Source organism: Pristiophorus japonicus, chromosome 5, assembly GCF_044704955.1.
Source record: "Pristiophorus japonicus isolate sPriJap1 chromosome 5, sPriJap1.hap1, whole genome shotgun sequence".
In the NCBI taxonomy this organism is placed as follows: domain Eukaryota; kingdom Metazoa; phylum Chordata; class Chondrichthyes; family Pristiophoridae; genus Pristiophorus; species Pristiophorus japonicus.
Genome location: NC_091981.1, coordinates 179,644,150 through 179,662,390, shown reverse-complemented (window position 1 = coordinate 179,662,390; position 18,241 = coordinate 179,644,150). Strand labels below are relative to the sequence as shown.

General features: G+C 43.0%; 1 protein-coding gene across 1 annotated transcript in view; it reads left to right on the top strand.

The window, feature by feature from the left end:
- LOC139264533 (band 4.1-like protein 4B) overlaps positions 1-18,241 on the top strand; it is a 457,521-nt gene that overhangs the window by 361,503 nt on the left and 77,777 nt on the right. The window contains exon 19 of the mRNA XM_070881140.1: positions 10,992-11,059. Within this exon, the coding sequence (XP_070737241.1) occupies positions 10,992-11,059 (68 nt within the window). The remainder of the gene's footprint in view (positions 1-10,991; positions 11,060-18,241) is intronic.

Below are 18,241 nucleotides of genomic sequence, written 5' to 3'. Positions count from 1 at the left end.
ACATAAATTTTGATGAACAATATTGGCTCATAAAATGCTCAAATGTTATTGCTTCTGTAGTTTCCACATTTTTGAATAAAAATAATTTTCTCTTGAAAAAAATATTTTTCCCTGGAAAAATGGTACACAGGGTAAGATTTGTTTAACTGAATTTTTAACCATAATAGAGGAATAGCTTGATTGAGTTTTTTGATGAGATAACAGAGAGGGTTGATGAGGACAATGTGGTTGACGTAGTGTGCATAGATTTCCAAAACGTGTTTGACAAAACGCCACATAATAGGCTTGCCGGCAAAGTTGAAGTCCATGGAATCATCATTGACGGAATAAAAAGGACAATGGCAGCATGGATACGAAATTAATTAAGTGACAGGCAACATCATCATCATCATCATCATCATCATCATCATAGGCAGTCCCTCGAAATCGAGGAAGACTTGCTTCCACCCTCAAAGTGAGTTCTTAGGTGACTGAACAGTCCAATATGGGCGTTACAGTCTCTGTCATGGGTGGGGAGTCTGGTTTGCCGCATGCTCCTTCCACTGCCTGCACTTGTTTTCTGCATGCTCTCGGCGACGATACTCGAGGAAACAAGAGAGTAGTGGTAAACGGATGTTTTTCGTACTGGAGGAAGGTATACAGTGGTGTCCCCCAGGGGTCGGTTCTAGAACCACTGCTTTTCTTGATGTATATTAATGACTTGGACGTGGGTGTACAGAGCATTATTTCAAAATTTGCAGATGGCACAAAACTTGGAAGTATAGTGAACCGTGAGGAGGAGAGTGATAGAGTTCAGGAAGACATAGACAGGCTGATGAAATGGGCGAACATGTGGAAGATGAAATTTAACGCAGTGAAGTGATACATTTTGGTAGAAAAAAATGAGAAGAGGACATATAAACTAAATGGTACAATCCTAAAGAGGGTGCACGAACAGAGATACCTGGGGGTATATGTGCACAAATCATTGAAGGTAGCAGGGCAGTTTGAGAAAGCAGCTAAAAAGGTTTATGGGATCCTGGGCTTCATAAATACAGGTATTGGGCTAAACTTTCACGATCTTTTCGCCCGATTTTGCACCCGATTTAAGGTTTTTAATGCATTACTGCCCGATTATAAGCTTGAGATCCAGACTTGCGCCCACATACTGCCCGATTACCGCCGGTGGTAATTTCGGCGTCCAATGAACGCCAGTGAGAAATCCAGCCGTCTGCCTAATAGATGCAATCGATTTTCGCTCATAAATGTTGTGCACCGCCCGTTTACCACCCGCAAGAACAGCCAGCGTTTTTTCAGCTTTTTTTACAGTATCGCCCAAAATACCGCCGCCAATTAATAGCGCCATGAAAAGGATACACTTAAGTGCCCCTGACCCAGCGATATGGACGTCATTTTGGAATCGGTGCTAAAGGCTGATTAAAATTGCAGGTTAAATTTACATCATTTATTAGCACATTTTATTAGTGTTTTAAAGGAATACTTTTGATTTCAAGGGTTTATTATAGTATCTGCTTTAATTTGACAAGAGTTTAAGGAAATGTGATTAATTTTTGGACAATTTAAAGGACATTTAAAGAATGAGGCCTGTAATTTCTCAGCCAATACTGGCTACTAATTACATGCTGCAGAATGCAGCTGGAAGAAGGTTTTTTGAAGAGCATTATGTGCCCAATCAAAGAGGTAGCAGACTGCTGAGGCGGAGGAGACCTTACACCCAACGCATTTACAGGAATAAGAGATCATACCTGGACTGTTCTGATAACACGTGCCTTGCGAGGCTGCGCTTCCGAAAGGAGGTAATCAATGAGATATGCCAGCTAATTAAGGGAGATCTGCAGTCTACCAGCACATCAGGACCACACTGCCCATTGAGGTTAAGGTTACTGCGGCACTTTCCTTCTATGCATCGGGCTCCTTTCAGATATCAACTGGTGATATTTACTGCATCTCTCAGCACGCCACACATTACTGCATTCGGCAGGTGACACAAGCGCTTTGCGCACGAAGGTTTGACTTTATAAACTTCCCAATGACCAGGAAGGCACAGAGTGAAAGGGATCTGGGTTTCTCGAGAATAGCAAACTTCCCTGAGCTAGAGGGTTTAATAGATTGTACGCACATCGCCCTGTGAGCACCCTTCGAGGATGAAGAGGTTTTTCGTAACCGAAAGGGATTCCACTTCCTGAACGTGCAGCTCATTGTCAACCACAATCAAATAATCATGACAGGAAATGCCAATTTTCCAGGGAGCATTCATGATGCGTACATCTTGCGTGAGAGCACTGTCTCCGACCACTTTAAAAGTCAGCTGCAAGGTCAATGCTGGATGCTTGGTTATAAAGAATACAGCCTCGCCACCTGGCTCTTGACCCCACCTCCGTAAGCCCCAGACAGTAGCTGAGCGTCGCTACAATCAAAGCCATATAGCCACACGTAATATAGTTGAAAAGACATTGGAATGCTGAAGCAGTGCTTCAGATGCTTGGAACACTCTGGAGGCAACTTACAATACCATCTGCAGCAGGTCGCGGAGTTCATTGTGGTGTGCTGTCTGTTGCACAACTTGCCAATCAGAAGGGGGCAGGAAATGCCGCAGGGGCCTGCAAGTCCATCTCAGGACAGAGTGGGCGAGCCAGTTCGAGAAGTGGAAGAGGAAGGTGAGGAACAGGAGGTCGAGGAGGAGTCTGGCGATGAAACCAGGATACGATCCACCCAGCACCGCTGGAGAAGACCTGCGGCGCTTACACAGCAGCCAGACTGTTACATCAGCAGCTCATAAATAAACACTTTGCTTGAACGGTTACAAGTTCAGTTAAAATGTCCCTTGTTTGTAACCCTTACATTGATTGTATTGATTGTTGACCTCTCATTTAGCAAAAGTGAGAGACACAGCACAAAAAATTCAGTTCAATAAAAGTTATTTTAATTTTGAAAAAGGTTTCATGTAAAGTAAATTAAATAATAAATAATTCTTTTAAAGGTAAATTTTGAAAAATTAAAATAAAAAAATTTACAAGATTGAAATAAGTAAACAATGCACTTTAAACACACAACACCCCAAACAGTAAACAATTTTTCGTAATAAAAAAACAACTGCTCACATACCCACCCACTAACAGGTAACAAAACAGCAAACATTTTTTTAATTATCTGCGACCACCGCCTTTCCCGCCCCCCCACTTCCACCTCCCCACCTGACACCCAGATGTTTCTGCGGTTTACCCCTGCTCCTGTCCGAATTGCTGCCAGGGCATTGTGCAGCAGTGCACCCCAAGTGCAGCTTGCAGAAGGCGGGTTGGCCGTGGCAGTGCCAAGTGTGGGGACTGTGGAGAGGTGGTAGCGTCTGATGAACCATTCTCGGAGTCAGAAGTATCTACATTCTTCTGATGCCCATGTGCTGTCTGTATGATTGGCACAACACCTTGGGGTTCAATGTCGTTTCCCGATTTCACCTGCCGCCGCAAGGCATCCACGGAATCAGCAATTCGCCGCATCACTGCAATCTGTGCCGTCGCCTCCTCCAAATAGCGCGCTGATTGTGCTGCGATTACTTGTGTGAGTGCACCAATTGCCTCGAGGAGCTGTCGATCTATGTCGATGCTCGCCCTAGACAGCACAACCATGTCCACCTCTGCATCTGCCTGTCTTGCAGCACGCCTCTCCTGTCGAGTCAGCCTCCGGATTAGGCACGAAGGCTGTGACGCTCGGTGGTGTGCACTGCTGCACAACACTTGGTCCGGCCACTTCCTCGGAGGCAAATCCATGAAAAATGGATTCGGTTGAGGAAGAGGTGGTCGCAGGCATGAGGGACCTTTCAATGGACTGCCCCCCTCCTCAAATTCGACTTCCTGGGGAGGGTTGGACATTAGCTGAACTTGATCATCATCCACCTCCTCCTGCTCCTCTGTCAAGACTACGTGCTCCTCTTCAGCTATAAAACAAGACATAATAGGTAAGCAGAAGGGGGAGGAAGGGAAGGAAGGAGGGGGGGAGGGAGGGTAAAGGTGACATTTTAACGCTTACATTGTGCATGCATATGAAGAGGCACAACGTTACAGCATTATATTTCACCGAGATACACAACATGCAATGAACATGAACAGAATTTACAGAGACAACGTGGCATTCTAGTAATATTTCATAATGGTACAAGCTTTACAGTACATTATAATTTATGCATTATGCACATCCCGGGGACCATGCATTACTCACGTAGCGCCAGCACCGGATCAGCACCACCACGAGTGGCCAAGCAATCATGCGCTCCAGTGAAGGCTGCGGCCCGCTCCTCCGGGTCGCTCAGCTCCTGTAGCTCTGCTGGTCCTCCCCTGGTACACCGATGTTCGCCTCGGTTGAAAGCAATTTTTTTCTGAAAATATGGCAAAACCATGGTTTAATATAATTGCACAAGTACTAGTGAGCACCCCCAATGCTTTTCAACACTGTCCCATTAATGCACCGTCGCCATCCATGTTATGCATGATGAACATGTCTTCTTAATTACAAGAAAACAATATAATAACATCGTTGATAGTAACCCCAAGTTTAATGAGATTAACAAATTCACAGAATGGCAGTTTTACATTATCACTAATGAATCATTGCATGATTAAATTTATTAAAGTTATTGCTTACTCTTGTAGCCAAAACAATGTCGTTCCAGTGCTTTCGGCACTGGACTGGCCCCCGACGGATCTGGACAAACAAGCACACCGCCTCGGCAATTTCTGCCCATATTCTTTGATATACTGGGGGGCTGGACTTGCCACGATCACCCCGGCTCAATCGGTCCCAGCGCTTTGTGGAACAACGCAGCTTGGGTGTCCATTGAGAATCTTTTTGCCCTTTTCCTCCCTCCCAGGTTCTCCTCGGGCTCCACCTGCACCGCGACCATTAATTCATCTCCCTTTTGCGCTGAATAGTTCTCAATTGTTAACTGTTTTCCTCACCTCACCTCTCTCTTTTTACCCCTCCTTTCCTCAATTGCACATGCGTGGGATGACCCCTGACCCCTGACCCCTGAAGCGCGGTTAAAAAAAAACCCTATCGCGTAAGCACAAAAAAAATTGCGCGTTTGCATTTTTTTTTTAATCGCGCATGCGCAGAAAATTTATTTTTGCACATTGCGCAGTAAGGACGGTCAGGATGAAGCCAGCCTTACACTAGGACTAAGACCACCCACTGCCGCCACTGCTACCACTGGGAGTGAATAAGGTAAAAGTTGAGGCTTTACATCTCGGCGGTAATCGGGTGGAATCCATATCTTCATACTGCCCGATTACCGCCGAGAGGCGGGAAGTACAAAGTCTAGCCCCGAGAATACAAAAGTGTGGAAATTATGATGAACCTATATAAACATTGGGTCGGCCCCAACTGGAGTACTGTGTCCAATTCTGGGCACCACACTTTAGGAAGAATGTGAAGGCCTTAGAAAAGGTGCAGAAAATATTTACGTGAATGATTCCAGAAATGAGGGACTTCAGTTGCGTTGATAGACTGGAGGAGCATGGCTTGTTGTCTTTGGGGCAGAGAAGATTGAGAAGAGATTTGATAGAGGTGTTCAAAATCATGAGGGGTCTGGACAGAGATAGAGAGAAACTTTTCCCATTGGTAGAAGGGTCACGAACCAGAGGACGCAGATTTAAGGTGATTGGCGAAAGGACCAAAGGCATGTAAGAAAAAAGCTTTTTTACGCAACAAGTCGTTGGGATCTGGAATGCACTGCCTGAAAGGGTGGTGGATGCAATATCGATCTTATCTTTCAAAAGGGAGTTGGATAAGTATCTGAAGGGGAAAAAATTGCAGGGCTACGGGAAGTGGGACTAGCTGAGATTCAGCATGGGCTCAATGGGCCGAATGGCTTTCTTCTGTGCTGTAACCATTCTATGATTCTATTCTATGACTCACAGAATGTTAACATTCAGGTACAGCTAGCAATTAGGAAGGCAAATGGTATGTTAGCCTTTATTTATACATTGGAGTAGAAGAGTAAAGAGGTCTTGTTGCAATTATATTGGGCTTTCGTGAGATCACACCTGGAGTACTGTGTACAATTTTGGTCTCCTTACCTGAGGACTGATATACTAACCTTAGAGACAGTGCAATGAAGGTTCACTGGATTGATTCCTGGGATGAAAGGGTTTTCCTATAAGAAGAGATTGAGTAGAATAGGCCTGTATGCTCTTGGGTGTAGAAGAATGAGAGATGATCTCATTGAAACATATACATTTTAGAGGGCTTGCTGAGAGGTTATTTCCCCTGGCTGGAGAGTCTTTAACTAAGATTCTCAAGATAAGTGATCGGCCATTTAGGACTGAGATGAGGAGAAATTTCTTCACTGAGAGGGTTGTGAATCTTTGGAATTCTCTACCCTAGAGGGCTGTGGATGCTCAGTTGTTGAGTATATTCAAGACAGAGATCGATAGATTTTTGGGCACTGGGAATCAAGGGATATGGGGATCGGGCAGGAAAGTGGAGTTTACTGAGAAGATCAGCCATGATCTTATTGAATGGCGGAGCTCGAGAGGCTACACGGTGTCCTCATGCTCCTATTTCTTATGTTCTTATGTCGTCCGATTTACTCCTTAATAAGAGTGAGTGTTGATAGCCTCAACGTTGTTCCTGCTGAAAAATCTGTGCCATCTATTCAAAGCCCAGGCTTTTGAGAATGTCTGCGGCCTTGAACTAAAACTTTAAGCAAGGCATTAAAAGATATAAAAGTCAGTTCAATAAGTAAATAAGACCCCAAATTCGCTGTAGCGGGGTATCTCGCCTATGCCTCATTTGTTATATTTTTTTACCTTACACTTCAGCTTTAAAATACTTTGCAGCAAAAATTGCTGGAAGTGAGAGATAACGGTAAGGTTAGCAGGGCATCTGGGACCTTGGTGAACGGTGACAGCAACCATCTGTCCCCTTTAACAATAAAGATTTAAAAACAGAGAAAGAAATAGAGGAATGACAGTGAAGGAAATAGGGTGGATCAGAGTCAAATTAGATACAGAAAGAGAAATAGAGAGGAAAAGAGAGATTGGATTAAGAGAGAGATAAAAGAGAGACCAAAAGGAAAAGTAATAAATAGATTACATTTTAAATGATAAAACCTCTAGGAACAATTTACTGCCTGCGGGAATGAGACTCCACAGTTTCAATTGCAGATCATAATAACTTGCTGCTTAAAATAAATTCTCATCTCCCCTCTGGTACTTTTCCCAATTTCTCCCCATTGTACTCTATTAAAATCCCACATCATTTTGAATTTCCTGAATTTACCTTATTTTAGGTTTTAGGAAATTCAGTTAATAAGAAAAAGAATGGGACTTTTTCTTCAAAAGCCATTTTTCAATTGGTTCATTAACAATATGTGACAGTGAATTGCTCACAAATTTACATAGGGTTTTTCATAATGTTTACATTGGGTTTTTCCATTGTAACATGTTGGCATACAGGTTTTCCATTTTAAAAGTGTGACACGGGAAGTAACGTTACTATGTACAGGAAGTCTGTCCCATATTCAATAATTTTAATGATGTATAGATAGATAGCAGTGTTATTAGTAATATTTATATTAACACTAGCTTGTTTTATTTGTATGAGTGCAAGATTACAAATGTATTGGACTATGTCTATAGCAATTGGATTTTCTGGCCTGAAAGGAACAGACCCATTTAAGCACAGCTCTAGTTTAGCTGCAGAACAATACGTTCATTTTACATTACATGATAGAATACTCTTGCCACTGTAAAACAGCATATTATTCAATTTACTATGTAATGCTAGACTTCCACTAATAATATGTAAAATTATTTTGTCCAGTGAATGCCCATCACACATCAAATGTAACACTATGTTAAATATGTAAAACAATCTTTTTTAAAAAAGAAAACCCATTATTTACCTGGAGCCTAAAATTAACAAGCAGTTATAACTGTCCTCTGATTTACCTCAGTGGTTCATAATTAATTACAATTACCTGGACTGCTTATTTAGAACAATGGCCTTAAACTCGCAGGCTAGATTAACAGAAATACAACACAACTAAAGACGATTCATGAGCAGCATCAGTAAGAGTGTGTTACTGAATTTTGTCTGTTAGGAAGTGTGTTTTACCCAATGAACTGGGCACCTGATAAATCATATTAGCTTTTGTTTGTTGACTGATATGTTTCACAGTAAGCTTGTATAATTTACTGTTGGGTTTATACTAGAAATTAATATCCAAATGCATATATTCTTGAGGAAATAGCAACTTTGGGAACAGAAGTGATTGATTTCTGTAAAAGATTTGGAACCTTAAGGAACCTAAAGGTTGAGCAGGTTGGGCCTATACTCATTGGAGTTTAGAAGAATGAGAGGCGATCTTATTGAAACATATAAGATACTGAGGGGCTCGACAAGTTAGATGCAGAGAGTATGTTTCGACTCATGGAGGGATCTAGGACGAGGGGGCAGAGTTTAAGAATAAGGAATCGGTCATTTAGAACTGATGAGGAGGAATTTCTTATCTGAGGGTCGTAAATCTGTGGAATTCTTTGCCCCAGGGAGCTGTGGGTCATTGAATATATTTATGGCAGAGATAAACAGATTTATGAACGATAAGGGAGTCAAGAGATATGGGGCTCTGGACAAATAAATTTAATTTTCCACTAAACTGTTTGATTAACTGATCGACTGACTGCATTTGTTGATCAATCTTGGAGCACCATCTAATTCTGGAATAACATGGTAACCATTTGTATGCATCGAACTAGAAGTCCCAGTGTGTAAATCTGTTGTAAATGAGAGAAAACATGCAGAATTCCTTGAGACCACCAAAGTCACCAGACAGTCTACAATTCTACATACACAAAAGATGCACATATTTCTTTCGTGGGTGTTTGCTCTTGCAGAATTCGATAATGTTGTGTATGTATATACCCTGTACACTCAATGTACCTAAGATGTACAATGTACATAAGACCAATGAATGTATCTTTACACTGTATACAATATGCCTGTACCACCAGAGGGTGCAACTGTTAGAGACCTAGAAGTCACCTGCACACCGCAGGTAACCAGGTATAAAAGGGAGCCCACCTTACTGTAACCTCATTCAGGAGCTGCAATAAATGGACTAAGGTCACAACAGTTCAAGTGCAATCCCTTGCCTCGTCATTACTAGAGTGCTTACAGACACTACATATAACACCCACAAAAAATAGACTGATCTCTACAGTGTAATGAACAACAGTGAATTCAGGACAAAGATGATCATTGTTTAATATGTCATTTGCATTATGACATCGCAGGGAACTCTTTAATGTTAACAACCTGACACTAGTGCCATGGAAGGCACCAAAATTATCCATGGAAACTGGTTTCACTGGATGCCTCAGTCATCAGATATGCCAACAGTGTTAAAGTGAACTGGTTCCTGCCACCAGCACTTGCGTTGAATCTGCCATTTTGATCCTGTCATGGCCAAGCTCAGTTCTCAAGCTTCGTGCTTCCCTGCACGTTCTGGTGTTGCCTAATCAGCAATACAGTGTAACCATTTGACACAATCAGTTGGTTCTTATTAGGGATCCTCTTCCGATGGAAGTAATATAAATTGAATTGAAAACATAGAAACATGTTCTATCATTTTTTGACATCTTGTATAACAGTGCCTGTTTTATGAAGTTGGGTTCTTTCACCTGTTTCTGTCTAGTTGTCCAGATATGAAGGTATTAAATAGATTGCCCTACATCACTGCAGCATAAATTGAAATGTTAAATTGTTACAAGTCCTGAAAAATGAATCAACAGACCAGTTATCCAATGCTTTTGTTCAATGACACCCATGTTTGCACCATTGATTCCCAATGCACAATCTTTTGCAGCTGGCTGGAACCCAAAGCCAAACCTGCGGGATTCACTGAAGCCTACAGCTGTGAGACAATGTGTTTTTTTACCTACTGGTTTCAGCCAGCTATGTAAATTCTGCATGGCTGGAACTGATGGTGGTAGCACTGGTCTCAAATAATGTAAATGCACCTTGCATTAATAAATGTAAATTGACAACGAAGGAGAAACCATGGCCCTTGGAGATTAAGACATTTTTGTAAAATGAGTGTTCACAATTCCAGATTGGCAGTCATTTATAACTTTGTCATTCTTGATTTTGAAGACCATAAGGCTGTGGAGGATGAAGCTTGATTTGCCAGTGCATGACTATGATGTGTGAAGAATAGGTAACAGTGACATTTCTCAGCTGAAAGTTCTGAAATAATTGCTATTTTTTCATTTACAGTCGGGTTACTTGCTATTGTGTAATGCGCTAGAAAGCATTAATAAGTTTATACTGCTTCTGTTTATCATGACTCCTGTTTCCAGCCATTGTGATAGCCAGAGAAGATCTATGCAGGCCAGTGGTGCGAAAATTACATTCCAGGTACTGCCCTGTATGGGTGCTGAATGCTGCCAGAGCTTGGGCGGGCAGTGGGGCACAGCTCCTGAGGTGGTTCCCCACACTTCTGTTTACCTTGCTGCAGTGCTACTAAAGTTGGGTTGCTGAAGGTGATCACGTATCAGGTGCATGAGCAGAAAATATCTATTATTCCCTTTACAATTCAAATCATTTACCTGGAGCAATTGGTGGTCATTTGGACTACATCTGTAATTCACAGAAATGAGCAACTTCAAAACTTAATTAGAGTGGGAAATGGGTTATTTTTCTGGCAGCATAATCCATACTGCTACATCCTGTGTTGTAAACAGTTCAGGCAGCGATACTATTTGCCACTTAAGTTTTGGGTGCATAATGTGATGGCACATTTGTTTATATAGGCAATTGGTGCATGTTATTGCCATCCTGCACTCTAGTTGTCCCCTTTTGCTAAGGTAGGCTAAATAATCCAGAGAGTAACAATGTGGCAGTTGTGTATCAGTAGGAATAGAGACATTGTCAATTCATGGCTGCCTAATTACATTATAGAGTATTACTGTTTCTAATTTATGTTCTTCCTTTAACAGTTTAAGAAAGAGGAGCCAGTACTAAGCAGCCACAGTCAACCCTCAAGCACACCAAAAGAAGGTGTAAGGTCAGTCAAAGTCTTTCCTTATATTTTTGTGTGTCTTACTTCACAGATATTCCCATGGGAAAAGTTGCTCAAAATGAAGAGAAGTCCAGCCAACTTTTGGACTTCTTTCTGTCTAGTATTCAAAGAATGGGCACACCTTTAGTTGGAGAAATATCTTGGAAGTTCTGGAGCAAAATAATATTTTATTTTTATATTCTTTGCCACCACCTTCTCAAAAAAGAAAGACTTGCATTTATATAGCACCTTTCACAACCACCGGACGTCTCAAAGCACCTTACAGCCAATTAAGTACTTTTGGAGTTGTAAGGTAAATTAGGGATGGGCAATAAATGCTGGCCTGCCAGAGACGCCCACATTCCAGGAACAAATAAAAAATAGCTTCATGAACAACATGTCATTCTTGATGATAACAATAAGCAAAAACAACTAATTCAGTACAACTTTTTACAACCAACTCTACCAAAAAAAAATCTAATTCTCATGCCTCTCTTAACAAAGGGATCTGCCATTCAATAAGCTCATGGCTGCAGCATTTGGAGTGGTTCTCCTTGCTGGCAAGTCTGGAAAAAAATCTCTCTTGCCTCCTTCCCAACTGTCCAAGGATAATAATGAGATTGCAAATGCACAAAGTGCCACAACACTTTGGGTGCCTGAGCCCTGTAGTATTGGGAATGGAGACCTGAGACCTCTTCTATACCTGATATGCTCAGTTCATAGCAAGAAAGCACTTTAAAGTTCTGTGCACCAGGCTGGCCATATGAGAAATGGGAAGATTTCTAGAGTATCCTATGAATGGTTCCATAGCATTGTATTTCGATGACAATTTTTCCGTGAGAATCCGAAAGGATCCTGTGTCCTTTTGGGGGGAACAAACCCGCGCCCTTACTGTGCACGGAGTTCTATTTAAATTAGAGATCCTCTCCACAAGGCTTGTTTGTAAAAATGTTCCTTCTGGTGGGCCATTTTCTTGTGACAAGGTATTTAAGCTGTTTCATTCCTCCTCCAGCAACCAATTCCTGACTCTGATATTTAAGTGTGAGGGGGAGCGGGGGTGGTTTAGCGGTTTCTTTCAGGTGCTGCTGAAATTAATGGCAGGACCGGATTACCAATTTTTGGAATCTTATTTCCTAGCCGCAACCAGATTGAGAGGCTGGCTGGCGGGCAGGTAGGCCTGCGGTACCAGGCTGCAGCGGGGGGGGGGGCGAGATCGTGGCTTGGGGTAGATTGTAGGGGGACCCGGAGAAAACGCAGGATGTAGAGAAGATCGGTCGTGGGGCCATGGACAAGGTCGGGAGCGGGGGTGTGGAGAGGATTGGGGTGGGCCGTGGTAAAGAAAGGCGGGGGGGAAAACAGGGTTCCATGTAGAGGATTCGGGGGGATGCGTGGAGAAAATTAATGGGGTGGTCGTGAAGAAGATCTCGAGGAAGGGCTGTGCAGAAGACCGCAGGCCGGGGAGAACATGGCGGGGGCTGGGGGGGGGGGGTGATGATTAGATCATGAGGAGGGTGGGTCCGATCGCTGGGTGTTCCGATCGTTGGGGAGGTTAACTTGGTAGCTTGGTCGGCCAGGGGGATAAAAGTGCGAGCAGCCCAAGGTGTCAGCGGCCTTGCCAACCCGACCTGTGATAGACCACCAATCAGCAGCGGGGACAAAAGCAGCCAGCAGCCAGCCACCGCAGGGAGCAACGCAAGCAGGTAAGACAGGGCGACTACATTCGACTTCACAGGAAGACAGGGAAGTGATTGGTTGATGAGTTTTTCGGTCTCTTTTCTTGCTTTAAATTAAGGGCCTTAAATTAGTGTCAGGGATTAATAACTAAAAACTAAATCTAATTAATTAAATACATTGGAGATGGCAGGACAGACGATGTATCATTACTGCAATATGTGGGAGCTGGTTGACCCCATTGAGGTCCATGGCGACCACATCTGCAGTAAGTGTCTGCAGCTCGAGGAGCTTCGGCTCCGCGTTGAGGAGCTGGAGTCCGAGCTGCAGACACTACGACACATCAGGGAGGGGGAGAGTTACCTGGACGCTGCGATCCAGGAGCTAGTCACACCAATTAAAATAATTAATTCAAATTCGATCCATGGTCAGGGACAGGAGGGTGTGACTATGAGTGAGGAAGGTATGGGGACTCAGAATGGAGTGATGGAGGAGCCTCAGCCCTTGCTGTTGTCCAACAGGTTTGAGGCTCTTACTCCCTGTGTAGACGTGAGCAGGGACTGCAGGGAGGATGAGCAAACAAACCACAGCACCATGGTAATCTCTGGATGCTACCTGAGCCACGAGCAAGTTTGCATACGGTAAATAAAATCAGAGAGCTGAACACGTGGCTCAAAGATTGGTGTGGGAGAAATGGGTTTTGGTTCATAAGAACATAAGAACATAAGAATTAGGAACAGGAGTAGGCCATCTAGCCCCTCGAGCCTGCACCACCATTCAACAAGATCATGGCTGATCTGGCTGTGGACTCAGCTCCACTTACCCGCCCGCTCCCTATAACCCTTAATTCCCTTATTGGTTAAAAATCTATCTATCTGTGACTTGAATACATTTAATGAGCTAGCCTCAACTGCTTCCTTGGGCAGAGAATTCCACAGATTCGCAACCCTCTGGGAGAAGAAATTCCTTCTCAACTCGGTTTTAAATTGTCTCCCCCGTATTTTGAAGCTGTGCCCCCTAGTTCTAGTCTCCCCGACCAGTGGAAACAACCTCTCTGCCTCTATCTTGTCTATCCCTTCGTGGGACACTGGCACCAGTACTGGGGTAAGAGGGAGCTGTTCCATTCAGACAGGCTCCACTTAGACTGTGCTGGGACAAGGGTCCTGGCCAATCAAATAACTAGGGCTGTAGAGAGGGCTTTAAACTAATTAGTGGGGGTGGGGGGGGGAGGATTCAGGTAAGCGAAAATTTAAAAAGTCAAAGAATAAGGAGAAAGCAATAGAGCAGGGTAGCACTGGGGGAAATGAAAACTAGAGCGTGACAGTAAGAGACAGAATGCATAAACATCAAGGTGAATCAGAAAGTAGGGATAAAGCAGGAAAAAATGGTAAATTTTTTTTTTTAAAGCTCTTTATCTGAATGCACGTAGCATTCGTAATAAAATAGATGAGTTGACGGCACAAATAGATGCAAATGGGTATGATCTGAGAGCCGTTAGAGACGTGGTTGCAAGGTGACCAAGACTGGGAACTAAATATTCAGGAGTATTTGACAATTCGGGAGGACAGACAGAAAGAAAAAGGAGGTGGGGTAGCACTGTTAATAAAGGATGAGATCAGTGCGTTAGTGAGAAACGATATTGGCTCAGAAGATCAAGATGTTGAATCAGTTTGGAGATGAGGAATAATAAGGGAAAAAGTTACTGATGGGCATAGCCTATAGGCCCCCTAACAGTAGCTACATTGTTGGACGGAGTATAAATCAAGAAATAGTGGGGGCTTGTAAAAAAAAAAAGGAACGGCAATAATCATGGACAATTTTAACCTTCATGTAGATTGGACAAAGCAAATTGGCCAGGGTAGCCTTGAGGAAGAGTTCATAGAGTGCATCCAGGATTGTATCCTTGAACACCACATTGTGGAACCAACCAGGGAGCAGGCTATCTTAGATCTGGTACTGTGTAATGAGACAGGATTAATAAATGATCTCCTCGTAAAGGATCCTCTAGGAATGAGTGACCATAACATGGTTGAATTTCAAATTCAATTGGAGGAAGAGAAAATTGGATCTCAAACCAGTGTCCTAAGCTTAAGTAAAGGAGACTACAAAGGTATGAGGCCAGAGTTGGCTAAAGTGGACTGGGAAAATAGATTAAAGTATGGGACGGTTGATGAGCAATAGCAGACATTTAAGGAGCTATTTCATAACTCGCAACAAAAATATATCCCAATAAGAAGGAAAGATTGTAAGAGCAGGGATAACCATCTGTGGCTAACTAAGGAAATAAGGGATGGTATCAAATTGAAAACAAGGGCATACAATGTGGTCAAGACGAGTGGGAGGACAGAAGATTGGGAAGCTTTTAAAAAGCCAGCAAAGAATGACTCAAAAAATGATTAAGAAAGGGAAGATAGACAGAGGGCTCAAAATTGGCCAGGAGTTGCTCCGCTTTTTTGGAGCAACTTGATTTTTCTGGAGTATCTTAAAAATCCCCATTTTGCACATTCAATTTGCACCAGTGTAAGTGAGTTAGTTAGGATTTTTTTAGTTTAGTTTTTTTTTCACAAAGGGTGCATTACCAGCCACCTATGCCGTTTTGGCCATTTAGGCCACATTAGCCCTCTAATAGTTATTCCAGAAACTAATAGTTACTCCAGTAAGCCAGAAACTTGACAGATCGGAAAAGTCGGTTTTCAGCACATGCGCAATGCGCGCTGAAACCCGGCTTTTCCGATGCCTTCCCGGATCCGTAGGAACTTCGTACGGACCTGGGACATCGGAATTTCAGCGCCATTCTCTGTGTTCCTCCGTCACTTATCTTCTTCTTTCACAATAGCACCAGGTGAATAGGCTTGACAAATGGTCACAAGAGACAAAACATATTTACATAATTTTTTCAAAATATCCAAATAAAAAATAGAAGTAAGTAAGTCCTACCCTACCTTCATCTTCAGCCCGGGAAGGCAGCGGGCCAGCCTGTGCCGTAGGCCACCCGACCTTGGATAGGGGCGGGACGCACCAGTAGCCGGTATGATGATGATGATCGGGTCCCACGCTGCAGCAACACACTGACAGGCTGGGGGCGAGGAGCTACTGCGCATGCGCGCGCATTCCAATACGCATGTGCAGACATCCCGGCACTGTTTTCAGCACAGGACGCTGGCTCCGCTCCCAACCCGATTGGCCACATTGCATGAAGACCCGGGAGAGGCCAAAGTGGGGACCGATTTTTTTCGGAGCACTTTTCAACCCAGAAAAGTGGCACATCTCTGGTGAGTGAGCCGAAAAAAGGGGTGGGCCAATTTTGAGCCCTATGAAAGTAAACTAGCACAAAATATAAAAACAGATAGCAAGATTTTTTACAGGTATATAAAAAGGAAAAGAGTGGCTAAAGTAAATGTTGGTCCCCGAGAGGATGAGACTGGGGAATTAATAATGGAGAACAGGGAAATGGAAGAGACGTTGAACAAATATTTTATATCGGTCTTCATGGTAGAAAACACTAAAACCTCTCGATAGTGGATAATTAAGGAGCTATAGGGAGGGAGGAACCACGAGCGATATCAAATGGGCGGTAGCGTTAAACATTTCTGACCTTCTGCCGTAAAGTGTGACCGTCCTTAGCAACGGCATGGCAACGATCGATTCCCGCAATTCAGGAGGTCTAGGGTCATCATAAGAACATAAGAATATAAGAAATAGGAGCAGGAGTAGGCCATACGGCCCCTCGAGCCTGCTCTGCCATTTTATATGATCATGGCTGATCCAATCATGGACTCAGGTCCACTTCCCTGCCCGCTCCCCATAACCCCTTATTTCCTTATCGGTTAAGAAATTGTCTATCTCTGTCTTAAATTTATTCAATGTCCCAGCTTCCACAGCTCTCTGAGGCAGCAAATTCCACAGATTTGCAACCCTCAGAGAAGAAATTCCTCCTCATCTCAGTTTTAAATGGGCAGCCCCTTATTCTAAGATTATGCCCCCTATTTCTAGTCTCCCCTATCAGTGGAAACATCCTCTCTGCATCCACCTTATCAAGCCCTCTCATAATCTTATACGTTTCGATAGTCTTCTTGGGAAGACTACAGGATCGGAGGAAATCATCTGTTGAACCACGCCACAGAGCTGCTGGGAGTAGGCTGAGCTAACTGAAGTAGCCCATAGATCATATGTGAAAGAGATTGTTGAGGAGTGGACACCACCACCACAGCAACAGTGGGAGTGTGGCTCTGGCTAACCTTCACGCTGTTTGAAAGGTGCAGAACAGAAGATGTGCCTGACCTGAATTCCAGCAACTGCTGCCTTCCCTGTACCAGCCGTGATCAAATTCTGTTAATTTTTAAGGATCGTCATCATGTCACACATTCATATTTCAAAGTTGCCAATTCGCAACAAATGCATAGTCTAGACAAGGTGCACATGTGCAAAAAACTGAGCTCAGGTTATTGATACTGTTAAGTATCCTTCTACTCCAACTCTCTAGCATAATTGCAATAGTAATTTGAAATGACCTCTGAGCAGTAATATAAAAAAAATCTACAGAACTTTAGCTGTATTGAAATTCTGTGCAGCATCCGCATGTTTGTATAGAACCCATAACGTGTTTTCTTTACAAAAACCATGCTGAAATCCTGCCACTAATGAATTACCATAAACTGTATTTTTATTAAGTACTCCATTATGTTGCATGTAACTCTTCATTTTTTTTAACACGGATACATTATAATTCTGCCAAACTTCTTCCAACACAGTCAGTACTGACAGAAGCTGCTGACAGCTTTTACACATCAAAATAGATTTCTACAGGATAATATGTTTATTAAGCCTCGCCTCTTCCCTTTAAACAGTGTGTTATATAAGCAGAATCTTTTGCTGTGAAACACTTTTTTATTTTTCAATAGGCTTGGGATATTTTAACGTATTTGAAATAGCAATTTTCTATGTTTGACATCCCTTTTGAATGAGCATTGTTTATGTGGATATGTACAAAAAGATGCAATTGAATTCAGTCCAGTTTCTTTCAGTTTCACGCAGGCACATTGAACTGCAAAGAGTGCCCTCTGCAGTCAGAGTTTAATATTGCTCGACATGAATCGCTGAAAGCTGTTTGTTGAGTGTTGTTCAGTAATTTATTACATAAGAACATAAGAAATAGAAACAGAAGTAGGCCATATGGCCCCTCGAGCCTGCTCCGCCATTCAATATCATGGCTGATCTGATCATGGACTCAGCTCCACTTCCCCGCCCGCTCCCCATAACCCCTTATCCCCTAATCGTTTAAGAAACTGTCTATTTCTGCTATAAATTTATTCAATGTCCCAGCTTCCACGGCTCTCTGAGGCAGTAAATTCCACAGATTTACAACCCTCAGAGAGAAGAAATTTCTCCTCATCTCTGTTTTAAATGGGCAGCCCCTTATTCTAAGATCATGTCCTCTAGATCTAGTCTCCCCCATCAGTGGAAACATTCTCTCTGCATCCACCTTGTCAAGCCCCCTCATAATCTTATACGTTTCGA